General features: G+C 47.0%; 1 protein-coding gene across 4 annotated transcripts in view; it reads right to left on the reverse strand.

Moving 5' to 3' along the window:
* The window catches only part of XPO5 (exportin 5), a 32,013-nt gene continuing 4,603 nt past the window's right edge, over positions 1-27,410 (reverse strand). For 2 of the 4 annotated variants that reach the window (XM_072856644.1, XM_072856642.1), the window contains 26 exons: positions 26,882-27,067; positions 26,174-26,250; positions 25,624-25,723; positions 24,087-24,170; positions 23,544-23,669; positions 23,206-23,296; positions 21,629-21,757; positions 20,755-20,870; positions 19,637-19,792; positions 19,171-19,212; positions 18,444-18,533; positions 16,883-17,082; positions 16,161-16,260; positions 15,063-15,244; positions 10,014-10,114; positions 8,814-8,910; positions 8,155-8,291; positions 7,429-7,526; positions 6,883-6,929; positions 6,585-6,679; positions 5,671-5,733; positions 5,079-5,161; positions 4,211-4,318; positions 3,893-4,030; positions 3,569-3,733; positions 1-1,731 (listed from right to left, as the gene is read on the reverse strand). In XM_072856644.1, the coding sequence (XP_072712745.1) occupies positions 1,591-1,731; positions 3,569-3,733; positions 3,893-4,030; positions 4,211-4,318; positions 5,079-5,161; positions 5,671-5,733; positions 6,585-6,679; positions 6,883-6,929; positions 7,429-7,526; positions 8,155-8,291; positions 8,814-8,910; positions 10,014-10,114; positions 15,063-15,244; positions 16,161-16,260; positions 16,883-17,082; positions 18,444-18,533; positions 19,171-19,212; positions 19,637-19,792; positions 20,755-20,870; positions 21,629-21,757; positions 23,206-23,296; positions 23,544-23,669; positions 24,087-24,170; positions 25,624-25,723; positions 26,174-26,250; positions 26,882-27,067 (2,952 nt within the window). In that variant the 3' untranslated portion in view covers positions 1-1,590. Of the gene's footprint in view, positions 1,732-3,568; positions 3,734-3,892; positions 4,031-4,210; positions 4,319-5,078; positions 5,162-5,670; positions 5,734-6,584; positions 6,680-6,882; positions 6,930-7,428; positions 7,527-8,154; positions 8,292-8,813; positions 8,911-10,013; positions 10,115-15,062; positions 15,245-16,160; positions 16,261-16,882; positions 17,083-18,443; positions 18,552-19,170; positions 19,213-19,636; positions 19,793-20,754; positions 20,871-21,628; positions 21,758-23,205; positions 23,297-23,543; positions 23,670-24,086; positions 24,171-25,623; positions 25,724-26,173; positions 26,251-26,881; positions 27,068-27,410 lie in introns of all 4 variants that reach the window. The other 2 variants (XM_072856643.1, XM_072856641.1) reach the window with 1 other exon arrangement.

Raw genomic sequence — 27,410 nt, forward strand, 5'->3', positions numbered from 1 at the left:
TGTATGAAACTGGAATAGCTTTACTGACATTCAGAGGTGTAACACAACCAGTTCAGAGACAGCTTTGAATTTAAACATTCCTACAAAAAAGGTTCTAAAAACCATTTAAAAAAAACCCCTTGTGTCTAGCATGAAGTCACAGAATGTTAAAAATATCACAACACAATAAATACACCCAGCCTTTGCTAGAGCCAGGAGCCACGTTAGCTCAGAAGTTAAAAAAGTTTGAGGCCAGGAGGAAAGTGGAGGGTGCTGGTGGAACAGCAGGGGCAGGAAGGTGAGTGGATTCCCAAGGCCTGCTCTTCCTTTCTGTGCTCCCACTCCTCCCAACTCCAGCTTTTCTGTCCAGTCTGTCCAAGTGGAGACACCACCTTCTCTGCCCGCCACGGTTTATTACTTGTTCTGTCTCCTAGATGGCAAAACTGCCAGCTAGCTCTGGACAGACCCTCCGAGCTCCTGTGCTAACACTAGGATAGATCAAGTGAACCATTTGTCATGTAAGAACCAGCTTTGCAGACTGGAGTGGTTTGATAGAGTCCCACCTCATCTAAAACCCAGTTTCTGACTTGGCTCGCCCACTGTAAACTGCAGTATAAACCCCATCCCTCCTGCCCCACCATGCAATTCTCCGAGAAGTACCAGACTGGGTAAAAACATGGGCTACTGTCACCTCCACAGCAACAGGGTGAGGAGATCCCTTTTGGTTTGCAGGTGCTTCAGGTATTGGTCCAGATTTTGTGTACCCTGCACTGGCCATGTTCTAGTCTACAGGACATGGTAAAAAGAAAAAAAAAATTAAAAAAAAAAATCTGTCCTGCTCCCCCCTGAGAGATGTCCAAGAAAGGCTGGCACAAAGTAAAAGCCTTCCATTTGGCTCTGGGTAGAACAAGCTGTATGATCGTGTGTGTGTGTGTATATATATATATATATATACACACATATACATGTATATATATGTATGACAGAGTCTGCCTCCTTCTGGAGAGCAGCTGCACCTTAGAAAGGCTGACCTCGAGGGAGATCCTAGAGCACTGCTAGGCTTCCTGGCACACAGCCCACAGCCCAAGGCTCAGCATCCTGGAGGGAAATGGATTCATCAGAATACCAGTGCGCTAGGGACAAGCGCTGATAGGCATGACAGGACTGTCTGATGTGTTCCCTACAAAGCCTGGCTACTAGCACCCAGAGGAAGATTAGGGTAGCCCCTTTTCACATGGTGCACTACTCTGCCTTTTGCATTAATCATAAGCCCCAACGGATGAAGAAGTGGAGCAAGAGTGACCCAAGGCTACAGGATGACCAGGCTTTACCTAATGGAGTCTATGGACTCAGCTCCCACCTTGCAGAGAAGCAGAGGTCTAAAGATGCTCATCCAATGGAGGGGAGGGGAAGGAATCGGGGAAAGCTTAATAGACTCGTTCAAATGTCACCGCAGGCCCCATCCCAGTGTAGGGAGAATGGGACAGGACCTGTAAGGGGCTTTATTCAGACAAATGCTTGTGGAGGTGATGACAAGGAGAATCTAATGTGCTTACTATAAGGAGAGACAAAGTATAAGGTAGGGGAGGAGATGGTTGCAGCATCCCAGGCTCAGGGCTCAAAGAGTGCAGTGAGGCCCTCTCCATCCTCATTTTCTAGCACATCTGTCTCCAGTGATGGCTTCACCTTTTTGAAGAGAGATGGGAGGTTCCGGATATGAACCTCCTTGCGGAACTGCTCCCCGAGGGGCTTCTGCAGAGGACAGACAGGCAGGCATCAGTCATTACTGCCTTCATAGTAATGGGGCAGCCTGCTTGCAGATCAGAGGCAGACCCCAGATTCTGAGCAATCCCTAGGCCCAGACCCCGTGCTTGCATTTTGGGGAATCTCAGGCCTGGTCCTTCCCAAGTGCCAGGGCACTGAGGTAACCACCAGCGCACCAGCTCCCCAGCTTTTAACTCAATGTACCAGACTCCAATGCCACCATCCTCACGAAAGCCCAGGACCCGCTTAGCAGCTTCGTCTGAACATTTTAACACCCTGTTCGCCTGGGCACCCTTGTGCCAAGGGTAACCAAGGGATCAAGCTCAGCCAGCATGGGTTTAGGAAAGGCAGGTCCTGCTTGACCAACCTGATCTCCTTCTACGACAAGGTGACCTGCCTAGTGGATGAGGGAAAGGCTGTGGATGTTGTCTATCTAGACTTTGGTAAAGCCTTTGACACGGTTTCCCACAGCATTCTCCTGGAGAAACTGGCTGCTCATGGCTTGGACGGGTGTACTCTTCGCTGGGTAAAGAACTGGCTGGGTGGCCAGGCCCAAAGAGTGGTGGTGAATGGAGTTTACTCCAGTTGGCGGCCGGTCACAAGCAGTATCCCCCAGGGCTCTGTGTTGGGGCCAGTTCTGTTTAATATCTTTATCAATGATCTGGACAAAGGGTTCAAGTGCACCCTCAGTAAGTTTGCAGACGACACCAAGCTGGGCGGGAGTGTTGATCTGCTTGAGGGGAGGAAGGCTCTGCAGAGGGACCTGGACAGGCTGGATCAATGGGCCGACATCAATTGTATGAGGTTCAACAAGGCCAAGTGCAAGGTCCTGCACTTGGGCCACAGCAACCCCATGCAATGCTACAGGCTTGGGGAAGAGTGGTTGGAAAGCTGCCCAGAAGAAAAGGACCTGGAGGTGTTGGTTGACAGCTGCCTGAACATGAGCCAGCAGTGTGCCCAGGTGGCCAAGAAAGCCAATGGCATCCTGGCTTGTATCAAAAATAGCGTGGCCAGCAGGACTAGGGAAGTGATCGTGCCCCTGTACTTGGCACTGGTGAGGCCACACCTCAAATACTGTGTTCAGTTTTGGGCCCCTCACTACAAGAAGGACATTGAGGGGCTGGAACGTGTCCAGAGAAGGGCAACGAAGCTGGTGAAGGGTCTGGAGAACAAGTCTTATGAGGAGCGGCTGAGGGAACTGGGGTTGTTTAGTCTGGAGAAAAGGAGGCTGACGGGAGACCTTATTGCTCTCTACAACTACCTGAAAGGAGGTTGTAGAGAGGTGAAATCGGTCTCTTCTCCCAGGTAACAAGTGATAGGACGAGAGGAAATGGCCTCAAGTTGCACCAGGGGAGGTTTAGACTGGATATTAGGAAATTTTACTTCACTGAAAGGGTTATCAAGCATTGGAACAGGCTGCCCAGGGAAGTGGTTGAGTCGCCATCCCTGGAGGTATTTAAAAGACGTTTGGATGAGGTGCTTAGGGACATGGTGTAGTGGTGGTCTTGGTAGTGTTAGGTTTACGGTTGGACTTGATGATCTTAAAGGTCTTTTCCAACCTATACGATTCTGTGATTCTGTGCAAGGTACCCCCTGCCTCTCAGTGAGAAGTCACTGCTGGAGGGGCTGCTCAGTCTGTGCTGCCATCCCCACTGCACCTCCAGGTTGAAGAGACACAGAACAAACACTGAGAATATGCTGCAACAGCTTCCTGGCTGGGAAGGGGGGTGGCTGGAGAGAGGCAGGTAGACTGGCTGCCCTGTCACTTCTGCAGGGTATGGGCGTGAAATGAAACAGGTTAATTTTCTTTCAGGATATCACCTACCCCAATGCAACCTGTGATGAGGCGCTTGAAATGATCCTTCCGGCGCTTGTCTGCTACCTTCTGCAGTGTTGGGTTGAGAAGCTTTGAATCAAACTGCTCCAAAGAGTCCCTCTGGATGTCTGGGATCTGCTCCATCACTGCCTTCAGCTCAGTGTAGCGAGGGCGCTGCAGTGAGAAGTACGGTTAACACAGCTCTGCTAGAGGAGGCACCCTGTCCTCCTTGGAGGGCCATTAGCTCCTCTGCCCCTGCCCAGTGGGCATGGGGTTAGTTTTCCACCACTCCCCAGCCAACCTAGCATCTAGACAAAGAGCAGAGTTTCTCACCAAGGCCTCGTAGATCTGGAAAGCCAGGTGGACAAGAGCTGCCATGCAGCCATCGTGCTGCCCGTGTGTCTGTAAGCCCTTCAGCACACTTGTGTAAAACCAGGACACAGCATCAGGCAGGAGGTTTCCTGGAAGCACCTGGGGAAGAGGCACTGTCAGCATGGAAGCAGGATACTGACACATGACTGCCTTTCTGCAGCAGCTTGGTCTTCCTGAGGGAGCAGGTGCCCAGGGGTGAAGCAGCCACGCTTCTCACTACATTCAGGGCTTCCTCTCCCAGCCCTGCCAGAATTAATCCCTTCTTCCTCCCAGAGGTACCTGTTTGAGCAGTGGCCAGCAAAGCTGTGTGGTGGTTCTTTGGCAGGACAAGGTGTCCTTCCAGGAGAGGGATGTGTAGGCAGTGATCAGCAGCGCAGTGCAAACATCCTGAAAAGGAGTCAGAGAGGGAAACCAGTCAGAGGAATGATTTCCTATCTCCACGGTTCAAACCTGAAGGGAGCCAAGAAGCAATCCAGGGATTCTGCAGGAGCTCCTTAGGGCTATCGTCTGAGAATCCTGCATGCTGCTGCTGTTCCAGCTGAAGGTGCTCAAAGGCACCCAGTGTGCACCATCATGAGGAACCAATGTCAACAAAACTTGCTCCCTTCATCTCCCCTGGAAAGGCCCTGGACCACCCATGGACTTCCATCAGCTGCTACTCTCAAGTCACTGCAAAAGCTTCTGCAAGAGCTTCTGAGGCATCCACAGGAGAGGAGGAGTACAGAGGTATCGGGATGAAGGTACCCTGCACAGGGGGTTGTGTTAACACTTTGGCTCCTGTGCCAGCTCTGGCAGATTTTACAGAAAAAAAGAGTTGCTGGGTGAAGTTCTTCCTTGTGGAGGCTAGAGCCCAAGATGGAGGCAGAGCCAGGGGGCACCCTGGGGGCTGAATGCTCAGGGCCTCGCCCACAGAAGGGCCGAAACTCTGTAGCTGCATGTTATACTGGATCCTAACCCCCATTTGCTTTGTGGCTTCTGCAACCATTAACAAAGCCCTTAAAAAACACGTATGTTCCCAAGAGAAGATTCTCACACTGGGGAATGCTCCAGCAGTGTAGATCTCTGTAGCAGCATCTGGCTGCACCACAGACAAGCGTGACAAGGAGTACAGAGAAAGGATGGTGGAAGTCAGAGCACGTGCTCTTACCTCCTGCTTCATCAGACACTTGCCAAGCTCGGTGAGCTCTGCGCTGGCAGGGGGAGTCACCTCCGTGGCCATTGCCTCATCATCTGCAGAGCAGAGAAAAGGCAGCACTGTGAACATGGCCTCCCGAGGACTGAGGGAGACACAGGGAGCCACAGTGAGAACTAAGCTGGGAGCCAGGGGACAGCACACAGAATCAGTATGCTGGCACAGCCTGCCAGAACATCTCTCCAAGCAGAAAGCACCCACCCTTTGTGGGGCAGGAAGGGCACCCAACTAGCTACCTCCAGCTCTTGGGAAGACTGTGCACACCCCCCTCTTCTCCTCAGCCAACTTCTCGGTACCTTAAGAATCAGCTGCTCCAACATGCTACCTGTGAACCCCTACAGCACATTTGTTCCTAAGCAAGACTGGGTTTTTCTGTGGCCTCCAGACACACTGGGCAGGACAGAGCTGAAGGCTTCTTACCAAACCTATACCCCTCACACAGAACTTCCGGCAACAGGCCAGCCTCTCCCTCAAGAAATGCATGAAGAAATGGAAAAGTGCTTGCACACACCAAGGGGAGGAAAGGCAAAGGTGGACATTTACTCACCGTCTCCGTCTACAGCAGCAGTAGTGTTATGCTCAACACCTTTCTTAGAAACACAGCAAACAGCTGCAAAAACAGTTGCAGGTCAGAGGAGCAGAAAAGAGAAGATGCTACTTCAGAACATGCAGAGATTATCCTACAGACTCTGATGGGCTCACAGCTGCTTCAGGCTCCCCCAGCTCTTACACAGTATCTGAAGAATCTGAAAGCCCGTATAAAAGCCAAATACTGTGCTACCTGGAAGGTCAAAACACACCACCCACAGCATCCACCCACAGTGGAACCTGCTGCACAGTGGCTGCTTCAAACTACTGAGAACCAGGAACATGCAAAACCATTTGAAGCCTATAACCTGAGAAGAGCAGCATCTTAAGGCAGATCAAGAAAGGAAATATAAGGTTGAGGACCTGTACTCTCTATGCAGAGTCAATTTTTCCAGCCACTCTGCTCAAAGCCACGCTGGCAAAAACATGATGTTGGAGAAAGGGAACACAAAGCAGATTGGCTGGGGGGAGGGACTCTTCCCTTCTGTCTGGCTAGAGACATGGCAATTGCCAGCAACAAAACTGCTCTATGCTCAGGTTGTCCACAAATCAATGTCCTGTATTGGGCTCCAGGGCACAGAAAGGGAGAACCCAGATTCCAAAGGAGGACTGGACTCCTACAGGGACAGTGCCAAAAACCTGGAGCCCTAAATTAAAGAAAGACAACGCTCTTCTAAAGGTTTTTAACTGATCTCTTACTAGGTTTTAGCTAAGATTTTGGCCAGGTTAACTCTCTCACAGCTAGCTTCTAAGGATTATGTTAAATACTACTGGCCATTATAATTAAGTTTTACTGCACATTGGAAATTGCTATTGTCCTCTCCAAGGCAAACTTCCCAAATATCCCAGGTGACCTAGCTTGATTTCACTTACTGATGAGATCCATGACTTCTCGGGTCAGCAGCCTGACCAGCTGTTCCTCAAGCATCTCCTGAGACTCGGGGTTGTCATCTGCAGCATCATCCTCACTGAGGACAACAGGGTTTAGTGTGAAGGGAGCCAATGCCTTAAAGCATCCCCCCTGCCCAAGCGAAGGGAGAGTTACCATGAGGGTAAACACAGTGTTTTCCAGCCCTCTGCTGGCAGGGCTGTTCCCTGGGCAAAAGGCCAAAGCTCCATCCCACTTCCCATTTCCCCCTTTCAGTACTCGTATCAAGGGGTGAAAGCTTACCAGAGCATGCTTCGCTGGTTGATCACCTGCCATTTCTGAGACAACCTCTGTTCAAGACAAAAGGGAAGATTCAGTACCTTCCTAAGGAGCCATGCTGGACACAATGCAAAGAGGCCCAAGTGATAGCTGCTGATAGAAGCACGAGAGCTTTAAACACAGCTCTCATGCCAAGCCCCATTTTGAACGGGACAAGAACTGCTACCAGCTGTGCTGAAGATGCTGTGGCTGTGCTGGCTGTAGGAATCTGAGTGAGCTGCCAGGAAAATGAGGGGACACAGGCAAAAAAAAACCCCCAAAAGTTCTCAGGGCTGAAGATTGAGGAGCTGATACCCACAGGTTTGAATTCACAGCAAGAGGTGCTGTGCAACAGCCAGGGTTCAATGCACCTCAAAAGCCCCCCCTAACCAGCATCAAAATCACTCAGCATCAAGGCTCTGCCCTTGTCTCTGCTGGCTTTGGAGACAGACGTTCTCACATGTTGCTGCCAGCTGCTACAAAGGAGTCTAGGCTGCCAAGGAACAGGCATCAAACAAGCTGTTTTCTTACCATGTGCAGATAGGTAAAGAGTGGTCCCAGCATGGGGCAGACAAGGGTTTCGTAGTATTCTGAAGGGCAGGAGAGTACCAAGGGCTTCACAAACACACCTGCACAGACCAGTTAAGGAAGAGACCCAGTGCATATGGCCAGCTGCTAGGGAGACTGCAGCACACTGCCCAAACCAGCCCATTCCAGTGGGAGGCCAAGTGACAGACACCTCAAAGCCCATCTTCTCACAGCCCTGAATTAACAAGTGGCATCTCTACACAGCAAGAGCATGAAGTATCCAGCCTCTTCCCCTGACAGTTCAGCTGAGAGAGCTGAGGGTGCTTAGCGCCCATTTCCTAGCTGTCAGACTGATCGTCCAGCCCTGGAAGTGGGCTGGGAACCCCCCATGGTCTCCCACACAAGTACAAAGTCTAGTCAGACACACTACTGCTAAGCTCCTACGCTATCCAAGCCCCCTTGCTCCCCAGAAGGCACTACCCACCTCTCATGGTGCCTCCAGGACCACACAAATCCTTTGCACTTATTCTCTCTGACCCCATGCACTGCTGTTTCTGCTCATGCCCTCCTAGGCTCACACCTCATCCATACCAGGTTCATCCCTCTTTAACTCCTCAATCACCCTTCTTTGGCTTGGCCATACTGAAAACAATGCTAGGAAGCCACCGCGTTTTCAATTCACATGCTCAAAGCCTCCCTAGCTGGCCTGAGATGGTGACGGAAGGATACGGAGCATGGGACGCAGTCTGTAATCAGGAATGTTGTTGAGGTTGATAAAAGCTGAGCTGAGGAGCTGGGTGGCAAGACCCTCAACGGTGTAGAAATCCTGTTGCATGGAGGGGCCTGCATTTCCCAGGATGTGGAAACTTCAACAAAAAACAAGTTAGTTGCAACTCTGCTAGAAACAGGTACCACGCCCCTGGTCTGGAAAGCCTGCAAGTACTATCAGCTTGAGATTAGATAGTTGCCATGCTCTTAAACAAATACTATAAAGGAATTTTAGCATGGTATCTCTTTTTTTCTGGGATACCTCCACAGGGACAATGAATTAAGCATTTAAGCACTATAATGCACTTTCAAGTGCTGATATATCCTAACCCACACTTAGAAGTGGCAGAGAGACAAACTAGGTCAGGATATCAGATAAGTGCTCCAATCCGACTACCTAACTGCAGAAGAGCTAAAAGCAGATCCACATTTTGAGGTACTTTTTCTGGCATGGTAGATTACAACCACAGCGTATAGTTCACCGCTGCAACTTGTACTTGGATATTATAGGATACGGCTCACATGAAAAGTCTAACTCTAGAAGAAGTCAGCACCCAGCAATAGCGTACTGCTCCAGCTGTGCAATGCTGGATTGCGTGGGGGATATTTGGTGCTCTTACCAGTTGTCGTAGAGGGTACAAAAGAAGCCCTGCATCCTTTCTAAGACTGTTTTGTAAACAGGAGAGTCATAAAGCTCCAGCAGAGGCTGAGGAAGACCTGTGGGAAAGAATAAGCTTCAGTGATATTAATGAGAGAGCACAGTGCACCTTCAGAACATGCTGGACAGGCCCCAGCCAGCCTGATGGCAGTGAGAGAAGTGCTTAGTAAGATCAACATGCAGCCAAATGGGAAGAGGTGCAGCAACCCTAGGGCAGAACCTCCCCTCAGAGGTCAGCCAAGTTTAGGTCGGTGGTACCCACAGCACAGGTGTTCCCACTAAGGTTGTTATAGCCCCCTCATTTCTCCAAAGCAAAACTTACTGGAGCTATCAGAACCCAGTCAGAACCAAAGCTGACAGTTGTGCAGCTCCTCTAATAGCCCATCCCTTCAGGTTTGTATTCATCTCTGTCAGGACACAAGCTACTGCTGAACTATATTAAAAAGTTTAGAGCAGAGATCAAGGCCCTGCTGCTTTATGTGCAGTGGTTCACAGACAGAGAGTTTATGGGTCACAGGAAACAGGTGAAGGAAGCATCTCCTCATTTTACAGATAGGAAATGGAGATAAGAAAGACAAAGCAACTTCCCTGAAATATTTCACTGTCTGTCAGAACCTGAAATTAAACTCCAATTTCCAGAGTCATGGTCCACATTTTATCAACAAGACCACCCACTTCTGCTTGGCTGGAAAGGCTTCTGTGTTCACAAGCTCAAACCTGTTTTAAGATGGTTCCAAAAGCCTCTTTCTAATACACTGTCTGGAAACAAATGACAGGGCCATACTGCAGGACTTGGCTCTTGCCCTCCACGACAGGTCTCTGCACCAGCACTCAGGGATCCTGCTGAGCACTAATTCTGCTCAAAAGCAGACTATTACAGCACCCCCAGTCTCTCCAGCCTGAAATGCCATGTTGCAGAGACCACCACCCAGCTGGGATAAGCAGTTTGGTAGGGTACCCTTCATTTCATGCAGAATAAACCAATTTGAGACCAATAATTTAACTTCTTCATTTCAGCAGGTTCAAATCATAGCTGAGCTGCAAATACTATGAAGAAGCCGGCTCTCCAGCCCTTCTTCACTTCCACTGCTATTGGTGGACCACAACCTCAAATACCTCTGAGAATCTGCCCACACACTCCTCCTGAAGAGAAGCCCCTTACCTAGGATGGCATTCTTCTCCACCTCCAGCATGTCTAAGGCCTTTGCAAATGTTTCCCCCAGCCTAGCCACCATCTCTGGCATGTAGAGATTGTTGTGAGTCCTGAAACAGAAGAGCACTTGGTTTATACTCATGTGGCTCAACCCCTTTTGCCCTTGACAGTGGGATCCTCTCCTTCAGCTTGTCAACAGCTCCTCTGAGGCAGATGATGAGGAAGGTGAGACCAAGCACGTGTGCATGGGATCCCCCTTCCCCACCTGCAAAAATATTGGGGAAGCTGACCCGACAGAGACATGGAGTGACTCCACCTCATGTCCTGAATCTCCTGGCTGCCCCTTCCACTTATTTCAGTTCACCCCACCCCTTGCAAGCACTGGCAGTAAAAACTTCCAGCAATTCTCCAGTCGATGCTGGCAACAGCTTATTAGCTTGGCCAAAGGGATCAGACAATGTGTTTTAAAAACTGACAAGACATAGATTCTGTAATCTCAAAAGATCTTCTGCACCTAAGGCCCCTGCAGAGGGAGGGGCTGTTTCAGCTCCAAAATACACACACTGCCCCCCAGGGATGGGTCACAGTCCCCAGAATGGCAGGTGGCATTGGAGGGACTCTAGGGAGAACATCAGTCGGATCAGATGTTACTTGTGGCAGACACATGTGCCCCCTGGACAACACATCCAGCTGGGAACAATTCCGCATCATCAGGAGGCGGCCACGGTCAGCTCTCCACAAGGGACACCAATTCAGCCACGGGTGGCTGGTTCTTGCCATCCAGGCCAAAATGGGTCCCCTCTTAGCCAGGGTACTGACACACACTCAGAGCTGGACTCGGCAGGGGGTGTCTCTCTCACCTACCTCTCTCCTTTGAGACCTCAGACCTCCACTCTGGGTGTCGCCAGCTGCACACAGCACAAATCCTGCAGCCTCCTCCAAAACTGCAATGCCATTGTACCTGCTGCTAGAGGTGATCAAGGGCAACTCAGTATCTCCCCCTAGAGCAGCGTTTCCCAAAGCAGGGGGGTACATGGGAATGGCTGGGGGAAGGGAGCGCGGACAGACCTCAGTATTGTCTCCAGAGTCTCAGCTTTCACTCATGTCTGATTTTTATTTTTTTTTTTTTAAGGTTTCTGTTCACAATCCTGGCAACCCTGATGCAGTGACGTCTGCCTGAGTTTGCAGAGAGCCTGAGTTAGCTCTGAAACGGCAACTATCCCATTTCTCTCTGCAAGTGTTAAATACTTCCCTGCTCACTGCATGTGAGGAAGGCAAGTATCTAAGTTTCATCAGAAAGAGCTACACAAATGACTTCTTAATGAGTCATACTCTCATTCTGGGCTGGATCTAACACCATGCAACAGGCCTCAAAGGGGGCACAAGCTGGTTTTACTTTCCCAAGAGGGGCTAGGGAGCAGCCCAGCCTCCACAAAAGTTTGGATAATGCTGTTCCACTGACTCAAAAAACTGTGCATTTCTGCTTGAGGCTATCCTGAAACCTAGCTACTAAAATAATCTCCTCTTGTATGTGTCCTGCCTGCTCCATGCCAACGTTGCCTTTGCCTCATGCTGGGCAGAAGGGCCGTGGGGCGAACGCAAGGACTGTGGAATTGTGGTGGTGAACCTTGAAATCCCACTGCTCTAACCCCAGCAGGATGGGTTAGACAGTCATATCCTGAAGCTGCGGTCATGGTCCTTAGTTGTTTCAGAGTCCTTGAAGCATTTTCTCAAGTTTGACAGTTGGGAGGGCAGATGTTCACTCATAGGCCGATCTCCCTTAATTAATACTTTAGCAAGGTCCCAGTGGTAACGGAGAGAAAATGTCTAATCAGCTGCTCCCCATGGGAGTTAAAAAAGCATCCAACAGCCCTCATACATGATGATGATGTAGCCCCTAGGCATGTTCCAGCTGAGACTCTCAGCAGTGAGCAGCACTCCTGGGCATCCCACACAGAGGAGAACATGGAAAAACAAAATTCAAGAGACATTTATGCTTTAGAGAAGACAAGCAAAGGATATGGCAGGACTTGGGGGAGTGTATTTTCAGCGATGGTCACAGCTCTGCTGGAAAGAGTGTCTGATGTCTAGAGAGATGGGCTTGAAGGCCAGAAGATGAGTCCTTTAGGACAGCCCATGCTTGAAGAATCTTGATCTAAAGCTGGAGCCATCTACACCAAAAATGCCTACGGCATCCATGTCTATCCAACAGTTCTTTCACCAGCATTAATGCCTTGGTAATGTCAGCATCTCATCAAGAGGAGTTCCAAAAAAGCCTTTGTCCATGGCAAAGCATTTGCTGAGCCTGACCAGTCCATTTGTAACAAAACATGAACAAATCCCAGCACAATAAAGGTGCTGCGCCAACCAGTTCATGCAGCTGACTCCAGAAACGTGCCTTTATCTAAAGATGGGTGGAGATCGTGATTTGGGTTTAAATTCAGGAGAGAACAATTTAAGCCAGAAGCTAGAAAGCACCTAGATGAAATGAGGTACCACAGAGGACAGGAGAATCATCACTCAAAAAGCTGCAAGGAGTGATTAACAAAGCAACCTCAAAATCATTCAGTAAATACAGCTACCAAGACAGAGACAAATATGGATAGGCACAAAAAGACAGGCTGGCAGGGAAAGCACCACACTGTCTATGCCACTCAAAACTACCTTCTTTTTCCTTGTTACCTGGACTCCCTCTCATTCCTCTCGGCTCTTTGGTCTCATCCATGACCTACCTTCAAGGTACTCACCGTGGCAAAGGCCCAATGGCTTAGCAACTTCCACTGCTTCTGTCTGCAAACACAGCAGAAGAATGCCACACAACATGCAGAGAGCGGCAGCCCCAACTGCTCAGCCTGCAAAACACCCCTTTTTTTTTTTTGCATACTGGTGCCTGACTTTGTGTTCAATTAAGCTGTTCAGTAGGATTCGTGCTGCTGCTACTTGCAGATCTCCTCACACAGTAACCAACACAATCTGTGAGGACTTCCACATCTGCTTTGTGCATAAGCACATGAGCAACACTGGACCCTGCTTATCCCCACAGAAAGCTGCCTAATGGCACAGAGCTAAGAGAAGCATCCATCCCCAAGCAGTAACGCAACTATGTTCCTGAACGCATCCCCAACACAGGAAGCTTTCCTGCCAACCAGCCTTCCTCATATCCCTGTACTTCCTGCCTGCTGACAGGCTGCTACAGATTCCATATTAGCTTGTGTAATCCATATTAAAGAGGACCTGAGGAAGCACTACATGGAAAAGGCACTCAAAGCCAGCAAAAAACACACCAGAAGCTCCACAGCACAAGCTCAATCTTCTCCAGAAAGACATAAGCATCATCAACATTTGCACTGAACAACTACGAGCTTGCAGTTGTCACACAAACAGGCCTCTACATCCAGCAGCAGCCAGGAAAAGTATGAAGTGGAGGATCTACTGCTCTTAATACATCATTCATTGGTTCTTGTTGGAGCATCCAGCCTTAAGAAAAGCCTGGATACCTCTGAGTGAAGTACAGACCACTCCATGTATGTTACTACCATGTGCTCAGAAAAGATTTTGGTCTGCAGGGGAGATGCTCAAACACCACAGATGCATTATCTCAAAAAACAGCCAGAGCGTGTCTTCCTTTATATAGATGGGGAAGCACTGGCAATAGAACATAGCTCATGTGCTTTCCTGGAGGTGGTAAACAAGCAGGCACAGAATTTCTGCTTCTTTACAGGTAGCGATAAGAGTTTGACAATAGTTTCCTAAGCTGCTTGTAACAGAGATCCCAAGTGTTTTTAATAATGCATAAGTTCTGGCAAGAACAGCGATCACACAAGCAAAAAGTCTGTCCGTTGCAGCCTGTTCAGACCTTGGGCACTGGTTTAGTTGGTCTCCCACAATATGGAGCATGTTCCAGACTCTGGAAGAAATGGCATGAGGCATACTCAGGCAACTCTACTCTACCCAGCCTCTCCCAAAAGCTCATTGATAGGATCTTCAGCCTTCCAGGATAAAAGGCAAAAACACTTCCAGCATAGCTCCACAGCCATAATAAGATGGTTTAACCCTGCTCACTGGCCAAAGTACCACCTGCTGTGCCACACAGAGCTTTGCGATGAGAAGCACCGCTAGGGTGGGTCAAGACAGCACGTGCTTGTCCTACCAGTCCAGCATGCTGCTTCTCACTGGAAGCAGCACAGTCCTGAGCTCAGTGACTACCAAACACACCTGAGTAGACAGACCTTGAGTAATAGGGCCCCTTTCCCCACAGGCCTGGGAGCTGAAAAATCTAAGTGGATCTGACAATGCTCTTTCCCAACAGGCTCCTGCCAAGAACAGAGCCTCAAGTTTTCAAGTACGTAACAAGTAGTGTTATCTCACAAAATTGCCCCATAAGCCCGGCAAAATGCCAGTGTCAGCAGCTACCCTGAGACAGATTCCTCCTTTATAATTCTGGGCACTGTGTTATTCAGGATTCCCCTTTTCTGCCTTCTCTTGCTCCCTCCTCTGGTTGCCCCAGATGTACACAACACCAGTGACGTGCAGAGAGGCACTGCAAGGTAGCAACAGCCTGAGAGTATGCATCCACTGATTTCAATAGCAGACAGTGCTTCAGGAGGCTGGTGTTCATGTTCAGCAAAACCAGCTTAATTTGACACTGAAGGGAGAACAACGCAAAACAGGATGCGATGAGAGCTGGGACTGCCCTGGTGGTGACTGGAGAGGTGGCCTTGTAGGGGCTGAGGGCAGAGCAGAGATGTTAGTCGAGAAACGATTAACTGGGTGGCAGATTTACAGCAGTGGAGGTGGGGGAGGCAACCCCAGCCCAAGCTCCCATTGGCTTTGATGGACTCTTGTAGGCCAGGCCAATGAACATTCAGAAGGCTCCAGTTTCCCCAGTGCCATTCCCCACTGTGAACAGTCAGGAACAGTACTTGGGCACCTGCACCAGCCTGTGTTCCCGCTGGCTTCACTGGGAGAACATGCTCTGAGCATTCCATGTATTTATCACAGTTTGGCTTTCAGAGATTCTTAAGTCAACAGAAATTATTTCAAGTCAACTTGACCCACCTTATAAGGGCAAGTAAATTGTCAAAAAGCTTCAGGACCTGCTCAGTGCAGGGATTACGGTAGATTGGACTTCCACTGGGCATGTATCCCACCAAGAATCCTCCAGCTTTCGCCTCTTCAGTAGCAGCAGGCCAACGAGCTCGTTTCACAACTCCCAGAATGGTGTACACGCAAAAGCTTATCTGCAGCAAGAGATGTGGAGAGAGTGTTTCTTAGCCAGAGCACAACCTGAATAAGTAGGTTTTCAGAGAAACCCATCATCATCCCATCTCAAAGGGAACGCTCTACAGTGAGCCTAATCTGGTGATAGGAACAAACTCTGGTGGGTTTGCGGCCAAGAAAATGCAGCAAATGATCATGCTATGTTCCATCATCTTCAGTGACCCTTGGCCATGGGAGGACGGCCTAGGAACTTGCTATTAGACATAACATCAATGCATTCGGTCTCAAGAGTATGCAAGCAACCTGGTAGGTTGCCCTCTAAAAGGAAGGGTCTACACCGCGAATTTCTCATCTCCTTCACGTGCTGGGATGGATGTAGAGATCTGTGATGACACAGTGGTCAAACTGCATTAGTGCCAAATCACAAGTACAGCTCTGTGGACTGCATTTCAGTGTCTTCTACAGACCTAAAGATAGCAACTCCATTTGCAGTCTGTCCAAGAAGTGAAGACATTTCACTAACAACTCAAACATCATGAATCTTCTCGGATGAATTTTAATTATATTCCATGCTGCAGTCTCAGCATGACGCTTTCCATACTGCCTGGCTCAAAAAGCACAACTCATTACACCATATTTCCAAAAATCATGTAAACCAATTGCTTCTCCAAAACCAAACTCTGCTATACAAAGAGTAGGGAATAGTGTGCTTCACTCTGCTGAATAATCTGGTTTTGCATGGCCTACATGCTCATTACTGTAGCTTAAGGAGGCAAAAGCCAGCCTGTTATTCCGCAATCTGAAAAATCTACTGATCCGCACCCTAAAGTAGATGATCAGGAGAGATCTTGTGTGTAGCCACCACAGAAATGGGGGATGGAAGGAGGCAAGTCTCATCTCGCTAAGGATTACACCTCTCCTGGTAATGATACTCACTCTAGAGCGGTTCAGGCCACTAGGATCTTCCAAGACTGGATCGGCAATTTTGTTGTCTGCACCCACATAGGAGATAAAGGCTTCAGGATCTGAGAGGACTCTGGCAGCAGCAAAAGACAGCAACAGGGATTATTGTTTGTACCAGGGAATTTGAGCAGAGCTTTGCACTGCCAATAAACATCTTAACAAACACAGAGCAGGCTAGAGAGACTAGCTAGTGCTCCACACTGTATGTGGAAACATGATAAAAAGCACCAGAGACGTGTGCACTATCCAAATGTCTCCAGTTCTCTTGGGTCATGGGGACCTAAAACCTTTGAATCTCTTATGAATATAGCCCTGCCGGGAAAATTCTTGTACATGCCCAGCTGCTCAGGGCTGCAGGACACTTCAGCTTTAGTAAGGAGAGCTCAGCTTCCTAGCTTCTCCTGGAGATGAGCAAAGACATCTTTTATTTCTCATCTTCTGCAAATGCTTTGAGCATGCTGGGAAGTGTTCCTCTATCACCTTACACAACTCTTACCTAGCAATTTTCAACAAACCGCATTTAGACTCAGGTGGCAGTTTCAGAACTGCAGGAGAGCTACTACCACAATGACTGCCCTGAGCACAGGAGGTCACAAGGCACCCCATCACCCTCATTTGGTTTGCACATTCCCTTATTGGGCACAATGTTACCTCTGCAACACCTCCAGCTCAAAGCTCAGAAAAATGACCCATACCTCTGCATCTCTGGGGAGAGCCATAAGCCAGCAACAGGAGCCATGAGCTCCTCCAGGAAAGCTTTCTGCCGCTCATAGTCCTTGAACTGGTTGCTGATGAGGACGAGGGCCTCCATAAGAGCACACTTCTCCATCTGTGTCAGAAGCAGCTCATTGGAAAGCAGCTGCTTCACGTGGTTGTACAACATCTCAAAGTTTGGCTAGAAAACACATCCAAGTGGAAGAGTGTCATGCATTTGGTGTGGAGGACCACTGTGGGAGGCAGAGGTGGGGTGTACTGTACTACGCAGAACAGCTGGAGGAGTATGTCTAAGTTACCTTTTCTCTACATAGCCATCTCTTTCTCAGCCTCAAGTTTCTCTGAATGTTCAGTCTAAAAGAACCTCTTTTCTTCCCTACCCTCTATCACCGTCCCACATCCAGTTTACTTTAGTCTCCAGAATGACTGAAATAAGCAGAGAAAATCCCTCTCTGCTAGGCAGTCATATCCCTTACAGCACTGTCACACCTCAAAATATTTCTGGTGCTTTTATTTGCTCACCAAAAGTACCTCGCTCCTTTGGCTCTCAAGTGCCAGACTTAGGACTCTTCCATCTCTTTGCTACACCTAGGTTAATAACAATTCCTACAGCTATCACTATCTCCACAGGAATGGTTGAGTTTCTTCCTACCCACTCTAGTCGCAACTATGTCTTCCTGTAACTTTGTATAAGCATTAGCAATCATCCCCTTCAGCAAAGTCATCTGAACATGTTTCGGGGCAGCTCTGGGCCCTTGGCTCTTCCAGTGAGGATGTTTGGCTGGCCATGGGAAAGAGTGAGCTCTTGTAGTCCATGTAGTTCAAGGACCAGCAGAGTGGGACAAAGACAAACCCGCTAGTTCTTAGCAGCTACTGCAGAATGCAGACTGGAACCCCTAAATTACCTTAATTAGCAACCTCAAAAAATGTCTTTGTTTAAACTAGCAATGTCCTATGGTGCTCCCATAATCCTAGAGCCACTCCACACAAACACTCCTACAGAAAGGAGTTCAGAGCTACGCATGTTGCATGCAGGCTGCTTAGTTCAGCAAAACCAAACAAAACACCGGCTCCTGGATTTTAAATGTATCTGTTTTTTCTAGTCTCCCCAAGCTAACCCAGAAAACAAATACTCTCCTCTTGCTCCTACATTCTGTTAAGTAACAGAAGAAAGTCTGGAGATTAGTCACGCTAGCGTCTGCAGCTGAGGAATCGAGACCACCACAAGTGACAAAATGTAAATTCAGCAAACTTTCCCATAAAATGAATCTAGTGCTGCTTGTATCCTCCTCATCCCTTTTGCATTTAATTCATCACCTTTTCATTTAACTCATCACTTTACAATTCAAGTCTTCAGGCAGAAAATTTTTCGGGGTGGGGGGGGGAAGAAGAGAGGCGCAGGGAATGAAACACTTTGCCATTTGTGCAGCAGGAATGTTTCTTGCAAGAAAAAGAGAGGCTGTAGCCGAGGAAGCTGAAGATCTCAAAAAATCCAGCTGAAATTGAGGCAAGACTCCTCATGATAGAGTTGAATTTACATACCAGGACAAGCTGAGGGTAATCTCGACACATCTTTATGATTGAGGAGCATGCATGCCTTCTCACATTCTTCACTGCTCGAGTTCTAGGAGCCTGGACAGACATAACAAACTTCAATGCAACAAAACAAAAGTTCAGACAAATGCAGGGTATCTTCAAGAGACAAATGCATTATATACAGTTTTCTGCACTGCTGCGTACAGATGTAAGAAGCATTTCCACACCCCCCACCCCAAAAAAAATCACACAACAACCAAATTTCCTATGAAGCAGTAGCCAACCCAAGAAGCCCATGTTCGAACAAGCTGTGCTCAAGGAGAGAGGATGCCATGGATCTTACTCACTATTTCAAGACTCCAAGCACTCCCTAGGTAGCTGGCAGCTTTACAGCCATCCTTCACAGCCATATATACCAACCACCGAAGAGTACCCACAGCTAATGAAGGGATTTCACTCTCAGGAAGGCCAACACAGACTTTAGGACTAAGTGCACTGGCCTTAGGCCACACCTGTGGCCTTCTAAGTTTGTGAGCCAAAGCTTATTAGGCTATGTCAACCAAGAACAGATCAGTTTTATCTAGACTTCCCAGCCCTTTCCAGGAGCAGGACTATACTTGAGAAGCCTACTACAGCAGAGTCTTCAGACTCAGCATGCTGTCAAAGTATGCTCTCAAGAGTACGATTTGATCCAACTGTTATAGCTTATTAGTAGAGAATAATTCAGACATACCTTACTTTCTTCTATAACTTCAAAGGTAACTGAAGCAAACAGCTGTGAGAAAAGGGAGGAAAAATCCAAAACCTCATGTCATTTCTTAATATCTAGCACTCGTGTGTGTTTTGAGCTCAAGGAACACATCATAAGACTTTGGTGCAATTTCATTAAGGTCAGTGAAGAACCCTTGACTAAGTTGACAGATGAATCATCAGCACAGTGAGGCCTTGAAATAAAACATGGTGTTTACTGGCCAGAGCATGCACTTAATGTTAAGATTTAAGGCTAGAAACTGCAAAATTTGTGTTATTTGACATTGTTTCTTCTTGAACAAGACTCAGTCTCAGTTTTTCCTATCTTTAACATGAAGGATAGTCATTCCCTGACAGTAACGCCAAGAGGATTAACTCCTGCAGTTTAGTACAAGGGCCTTGCACCGCAAAAAGCCTACTTGATTTTAGCATGGTCTGTAAGTACCTACCTTGGAAAGTACTTGCGGTAGGTATTCTGGTCGGTAAGTGACAAATGGGAAGAGAGCAGAGACATTGGTGAGCACGCAGGACAGGATGAGAGGATCCTTTGTTTCAAAATTAAGGACAAGCTGCAGCAGATCTATACCATCATTCACTGGGATTTCCTACAAGGCAGGAAAAGGAAAGCAGAAGGAAAGAAAAAAAGAGGCAACACTCAGTACTTCAGCCTGTAGCACACATCCTACAACTCCTAGAGCTAGGCCACGGAACTGCTACTATTGTTATCAGGCCTCTCAGCTGAACACAGCTATTGTCAAAGCAGAAAGAAAAGCAGTAGAAACCTCAGTTTAACTGCATGCTATGTGCACTTGCTGAGGGAAAAAGAAGAGCAGCATTGCCATTGTTGGTAGGGCAGTCTTGAGATGTCAATCTCAAGTCCCCATACTATTGCCTGCACCTCTGGGAAAGGCAATTTTCCTCTCTCTGGCTCCCAATTCTCCTCTTGACTCTGTCCAATAGATTCCACGCTTAACCAACTATACCAATGCATATAATTATTTTACTGTGATTAGAATGATGAACTAAAGTACATGAGCAGCCTAATCTAATTAAAAAAATCGAGTCAGCCTACATCAGACTGAGAAAAAAAAGCTTTCCTTCTGATTTGCCTGCTGTTGAACAAAAAGCAGAGGGAAATTGCTTCTGATGATCTTCTCCCTGAGCATGAGTTTCTCTCATTTAGTTAAAAGTTAAAAATAAAATAAAATTTAAAAAAATCTAATCAGGGGATGATTAAAAAGAATAAACTTAGGAAATTTCCACTTAAGCAGTCCTCTTCTCTAGCAAGGCTTTATGTCACAGCATGCCACCTGAGCGCTCCGCTGTGACTTCTCATGGCACAGTGTCCAGAACCAAGACATGCCTGACAGAGTAAGCCAGTATGAGTTTTGTCCCACCTAAAGAAGGGTCACTACTCCTCATGCGAATCACTCACCAAACAATCTGGGTTTTTGCATGGAAGTAACCAGTTACTACACACTTTTCAAGGACAACATAGCTGAAAAAACCCACTGAAGTCAACCCAGAACAAGCCAGAAGGGCAGGCAGGAGCATCTGGTACACATACATCTTTATCCAGGGTTCGAAACATCTGGCTGATGACACTCTCCGAGAAGAAGGTCATGGCATCCCATTGCACAAAGGATGGGGAGAAGATGGAGCAGAGACCTTCGCCTGTCTTAGCTGAAAGGAAGAGAACAGTGGAGCTCTCACCATGCTCCTCCCCACATGTACACCACCAGACTGATAAACCCCTGTGCTGCAACATCTTAGCACTCACAAGTATTTTGGTCACACAGCCCTCCCTGCAGATGCCTGGCAGGGATGCACCGGGAGCAATTAAGGTACTCCCGTGTGATTTGCCTCATTCAAGTGAAGGCTCCCGAGACTTCTATAAGTCTGATCTTTGAGATACTACAGGGAGCAACACCAACAAATCACAGAAGGGAAAAGGAAGGGAGGGAGACCACATGCCCAGACTCAGCACTGCAGGCAAGACTGCCCTCGGTGTGACTTTGCAGAGCACCAAGTGGCCTTCCTTCACAGGAGGAAAGCAAGGTGACTTACAGAGGGATTTGCCACTCAGGCAGAACTTCCCTGAACAAAAACAGTATGTTACAGAGATAATAAGGCCCAAATAATTGAAAAATTGTATCAGAGGGACAGCTGCATCTGTTTTGCAGAGAGATTTGGGGAAGGGAAAGGAAGAGCCAGGGGCTTTACATTAGCTATTCCACAGGTAGGCTGCAAAGGGTTAAATTTGGGGTGGGGTGGGTTTGATTTGATTTTGTTTTTAACTTGCAAAGACCTTAAAAGCCTGAAAGCCTAGTGTTGGGTCTTGGCTCCCCCTTAAAAAAAAAAAAAAAAAAGGCAAATAAGTTTCTTCTTGGCTTGAATTAAAAAGCAAATCCCATATCCCTATTTTTTTTCAGGTAACTTACAGTTCATGGGTCCAGTATCAACAGGAGCTGTGAGCTGGTACTTCAGCCATTCACCAGCCATTTGGAAGCCAGTTCGAGGGTCCAGACGACAAGCCATCCTCATCACCTCTCCTTGCTGGGCTCGGAAAGCTGCAGTGAAAAATCAGACACCATGCAACAAGCTGATGGTACAAATGCTCCCTCTCCCCAAAGCTCACCTGCAGCTTTGCAGACCTGGGAACATTACGGACTATTGCTCTGGCAATAGCTGTGTAATAAGCTTAGATATACAGTCAGTAAACTAGGTATAACAGGATGGGCAATTTTTGGAAGCAATTTAAATGGACTAAAAAATGATGGATTAACATAAAAAAAGTGCAATTAAAATGCAATATGAATTATGAAAATCTATGCTAAACCTAGATTTACTACAATTAAGCCTCTTTTTCATTAAAATTCTTCAAATTATACGTTTCCTGCTTACAAAGCACCTTGAGATACTGAGATAGAAAACCAGCATTAGATAACTACGACTTCCTTCAGCTAAACAGACTTTTTCTAGATTATGCAACTTAACCCAGTTCAGATTCTAGGCCAACAATCTAGTGCGAACTCAAAAAACCCAAAGAAGTCTTGTTTTCAATTTCAAAGATATGAAAAGCAAAGTACAGAACAGGAATTTCCTTTGTTCCAAAATATTCCAGTACATGACCACACCAAAGAATCAGCTCTGCTGACTACAGATGCAACTTGCATTGTTTAAAAAAGTTGTTTTATCAAGTAATTTGTTTTGTGTTTCAAATCAGTTTTATTTTCTTATATATGTAATACCTTCAGTATCATTTAACTCCCTAAAACCATTTTGAATTCTGGCTTTATGCATTTAGCTACTTTTTGATTTCCACCCAAATAGATTTATTACAATAAGTGAAAAATAAACTATCTAATAAGCAGTAAAAAAATGCAACACTTAAAATCTTCAAACATAAGTGTAAAAAGTAAGAATTTAAGTAATTTCTCTTCCCAGCCACCAAGTGAGTACCAACTATACCAGCCAGTGAGAACCAACCTCGGTTTTGGGAAGTAAAATACAAAAAGAAAGGAAAAAATAAAATTATTAATACCCAGGGTTCCCCATTTGCTGGTTCAAGATCACGATTAAATTTGGCTATTTTTATTGCTCAACTCTAGCTATTGGTACTGAAACAGAAGCTTCTTAGCAGGGCCAAGACAGGTTTCTTCCTGGAATGACATTTGAAGTCTTTTGTAAGCTGCCTTCCTCTCCTGAGCAGGACTCCAGGCTGTTTCATTTCCTCCCCTAGGTGACCAAGAGGCACATTTTCTTTGACACTAGGTAGCAAATGCTACTAGGCCACCTACCTGGCCAGCAAGCAAAATAACATCAGAGTAAGTAAAATGAAATGCCTGAGCTGCCACAGGAAAATCCTAATTAATTTTACTCCAAGATCCAGGCTGAAAGAGTCAAGACACAAATGGAAGCTGCCAAGCCAACGTGGTAGGCTCCAAGCTCAGCCAGCAACTGAAAGTAAGAGGAAAAGCACAGACAACAGCTTCCACACAGGGTGATGGCAACTTACAGTTGAAGAAGGCATTGAAGTCCTCATCACTGTCAAAATCGAAGCGGGAGTATTCACAACTGGTGCTGTCTGTTTTAGAGGGAAAGCCCACCTGGAGACAGAATGGACAAGGTCAGGAAGGATGAGAAGTCACCCATCACAGCTAACACCAGCTTCAAGGAGATGAAGACTGAAGGCAAGGAGCAGACAGTAAAATGTTGAGATAGAGCTGTTTGTTCAGCGGCCTGGAGATCGTGTCTGTGGCAGACACAATAAAAATGTAGTTTCTCCCCCATGATCCACAGGCCACGTTCACCTAGGCACCTTCTCACACCTGTCTGGCCACAGTTCCCACATACCTTCACTAGATTGGTCATAGATGCACGGAGATACTTGGGAATCATAGCCAGCAACAAGGGGTCACGAGACAGAACTTCATGCCGGAAGAGGGCCCCCCATGTGATCTGGGTGGAAGAGCGCAGAAACTGGGGGGAGAAGAGGGAAGAGAAGGGAACAGAGAAGGATTTCAGTACTGGAATCTCCACGGCTAACATTAAGCGTTGCTATTAGAAGGCAACAGCAAATTACACTGACTATTTGGTTGAGTCCAAGGCACCTTGCAGGCTCAACCCAAACTTCCAGAACGCCAAAAATCTCTAGGTAAATAATAGGGCTGACTGCAAATTCTGCACTTTCTACTCAGCACCTCTGTGTCAGGCACTGTTCCTAATGGAGTGGTAACGGAGGAGAAACCACTCTGCCTTCCAGGTCTTCAGCTGAAGCGAAGAGCATGGAAAGCAATATTCGGCAGCTGGAGTTCTGCAGTCTTCTATAGGTTAGTTCAATTATGCATTCACACATTCTTACACAGACATACATGAAACTTTCAGCCCTTTATGTACCTGGCTGGGATGGGTTGTGAAGGCTAAAAATGAGTCAAGGTATTTTCCAAAGTTGGTTGGCGTTTCCACATCAGAATCTGGGCCCTATTAGGAAGACAAACAATTTCAGACAAAATACTAACTATATGTCACTCTGGGCTCACAAGTGGTATGTCTCTGGGTAAAGTGGGAGCACTACATCCAATGCCACAGACTGAAAAGAAGCAGAGAAAAAAAACACTGAACAGCAGCAATTTTTTCTGAAAGCAGTATAGCCTGAGGATTAGCAAGTTCTGCTGACCAGCCTGGGGGTGCTGGAGACAGCACCACCCTCATTCAAGAGAAAAGGGTGACTTCTCAGATACTGGACTTCTATTAAAACCAAATTCATAACCGCTGGTGCTGCTGCCCTGAGTCACAATTTTACTGCTATTGGGTCAAGCCCACCCAGCAGTACCGAAGTGGAGCAATTCTCAACTGCAGAATTTCACAAGCAAATACACCCAGATGATTTCAATCCCGCTCCTCCAAATGTTTCCTGCATTTAATTTATGGACATCTCTTATCAATAACTTTCTGGGAAGTTTGTCAGGAAAGTAAGTTTTACCTGGAGCCAAAAATTCAAGGTTTTGCTGCTCCTCATTAATCATAATATGACCTGGTGCCCTCAAGAGCCCTGTTCTGGAGCTGCACAGCTCAGTACTGCCACTCCTGAGTGAATCTGGATGAGAAGACTCAAATCCCCATCTCATTACTTCATTATGGACTAACAGCTCCCACTGCCTAACAAGTGAAGTCACTGAAAGTAATAACCCACCCTTTGCTGTCCATTCCTTTTAGGGATAAATTCTCAAAGGGTGGTTTTTTTTATTTCCCTCCCTGAGAGAATTTACTCTGCTCTATCACTTGCACAGCCTGGCTGCCTCAGTCTCCCCAAGAACAGCATCTCCTAACAAGCCTGCCTTCCTTACTGTAGAAACACTGTAGAAACACTTCCTTACTGTAGAAAACTGAATGGAGGGAGCAGGAATTCAGCAGCCAGCACAGCATGCAAAATATCAGTGTGCATCTTCATCTCAACATTGACACAAAGCATCGGAAAGATGAACAGCAGGAACAAAACCTGTTTCTTCCCTCGTCTTGAGAGAATCTTCGTAGAAGAACAAGTATACTCTTTGAGTTATTTTTAATAGGGAAAATTAAAAGGCTTCCAACATGGGACTGATTTCCTGGAGTAGTTTTTCTGTAGCAGTAGACAGCGAGAAACTTGACCAATTTTCAGTAAAGCTTACAGAGGTTATAGGAGATTATTTTTGATGATAGCAGAGGCCTGGAATCAGCCAGAGTCCCTCCATTCTCTATTCCTATGACTTGGCAGGATACAGTTATCCCACTTGCAAGCAGAACCATTTCTGCCTCCACCAAATGCATGGAGAGAACCCTGCAGCTACCAAATGCGCAGAGAGAACCCTGGTCCTACCTTAGCTCAGAGTTGCCTCACCCCCAGCCCTAAAAACCAGCCTTGCCAGGGTTGCTGCTGGGATAAGTAGAGACTTACTAGCAATGCACACAGCTGGCTGCCCAATGCACACAAAACTTGGCAAAGTCTCTTCAAGAAAACATAGTGCTTCTCCACCAGGCCTTCTCCATCTGCTGTCCTGGGAATGAGGGGAGGGGAAAAAACAGGATCACAGTTACTCACACTGTAGGTAACAGGCACACTGCTATCTATCTTGTAGATAAAAAGAGGACTAGAACAATTTGATTTTATTGCAGTGGGATTTTCTTTGCTATTATCAAGAAGCACTGCTTTAGTGGCATCTAAAACCTCTGAAATTGCCCCTCTTTTGAAAGAGTCCCTCCTGATCAGTTTCAGGCTAAAAGATAAAGCTGGGGAAGCTGTGGTATTTACACCACTTTGTCCTTCAATTACGGGATTTGAAAAAACTTGCAATTTTTCAGGTTTTGCAAAAGAAATGGTGGTTTTCTTCTCTCCTAGCCCAGTCCCAGCTTCCTGCAGTTAAGCAGCAATATCTTTTGCAAATCACATACATAAAGCCATTTGTATGCAGTTTTGTGTGAAATTACAGCAGCAGTATGGTACTCACTGGGCAGCAGAGAGAATGTAGTGCATGGCAACGTCTCCAAACAAGACCATCAGAGGCTTCCGATCCTCCAGCTTACCCTATGTGTAAAATAAGCCAAATGCCTCGATTAGAACATAACTATCCCCATCCACAAGTGAAATTAGGAGATCCCCAGTTGTCCTTTCATCTAGGGAGGGGCTTACAGTCCACAAATTATTTCAGTAAAAGCTTGCCAAAAAATCTAAGTTATTCCCGATCTCAAGAAATAATTTCCCCAAGCAATCCCACCACAGGAACTTTAAACTGAAAAACTGATCTTGAGACATTAACTCTTCTTCACTGCAGACCGGCTAGTTATGTAAAGGCAGCTGATAAACACTCAGCCTTGACACTAAGCTGCCTGTGAACATATGGGTCAAATCACCTGTTTAGATCCTGCTGCCATTGCTCTGAGCTGCCAGATGACACAGCTGGTGACAATATTTCCCACTTCACAGTTGTAGAAAGTTGGGAAAAACACCTTTATGGGGATCACCAACTTCAAAACTGCAAGGAGAGGCGAGCACAGAAGTTGGAGAGGGTTCCAACAGTTGCTGTACGTATTGTGCTGGCATGACATTCACGCTAAATATCATTATCGTAAGCAGCCAAATTTGAATTTTGTTTCTTAAATAAAAGGGCAAAGATATCATTGGTCAATCTGAAGAATTATATAATATAACAACTCACTTTCCTGCTGACAGCAATCAGGAGACACTCTGCTGCTCCTATTTGAAGCTCTGGCTCATTTAGGAGCAGACACAACATCTCCAAGAGCTTGCAGTTGTCTGCTGTAATGTGGCTCAGGGCCACCCAGTCAATGTAGCCAGCCAAAGTGTTGAGCGCTGCTATCCCCACACGGCAGTTTGCCTGGGCCTGTGAACGGAGAGGAGGCAAGAGGTCAGAGTCAGAGAGAAACACCAATTCCCACCTAAAGCTGTCCACCGCCTGGAAGAACAGTATCAGGAGGTATCACCCTGAGAGTGAGGTGGCAGCAGAAGGGTCCAAGTCCCCACACCAAGGATGTCAGTTAAGGCCTGGGCATTTCTCCACTTGTGCCTCACTTCTCTCTTCTCCAGGAATTTGTATTATGGGTGAACAAACCCATCCATAAATAAGAACTGCAGACAATAGACTCCAAAGCCTCAGAGAAGCCTGGTTCTAAGCAATCTTGGTCTTAAGAATGAATAATGCACCAACTCCCACATAGCTCCACTCA

Source organism: Ciconia boyciana, chromosome 3 (genome assembly GCF_034638445.1).
Source record: "Ciconia boyciana chromosome 3, ASM3463844v1, whole genome shotgun sequence".
Taxonomy (NCBI): Eukaryota; Metazoa; Chordata; class Aves; order Ciconiiformes; family Ciconiidae; genus Ciconia; species Ciconia boyciana.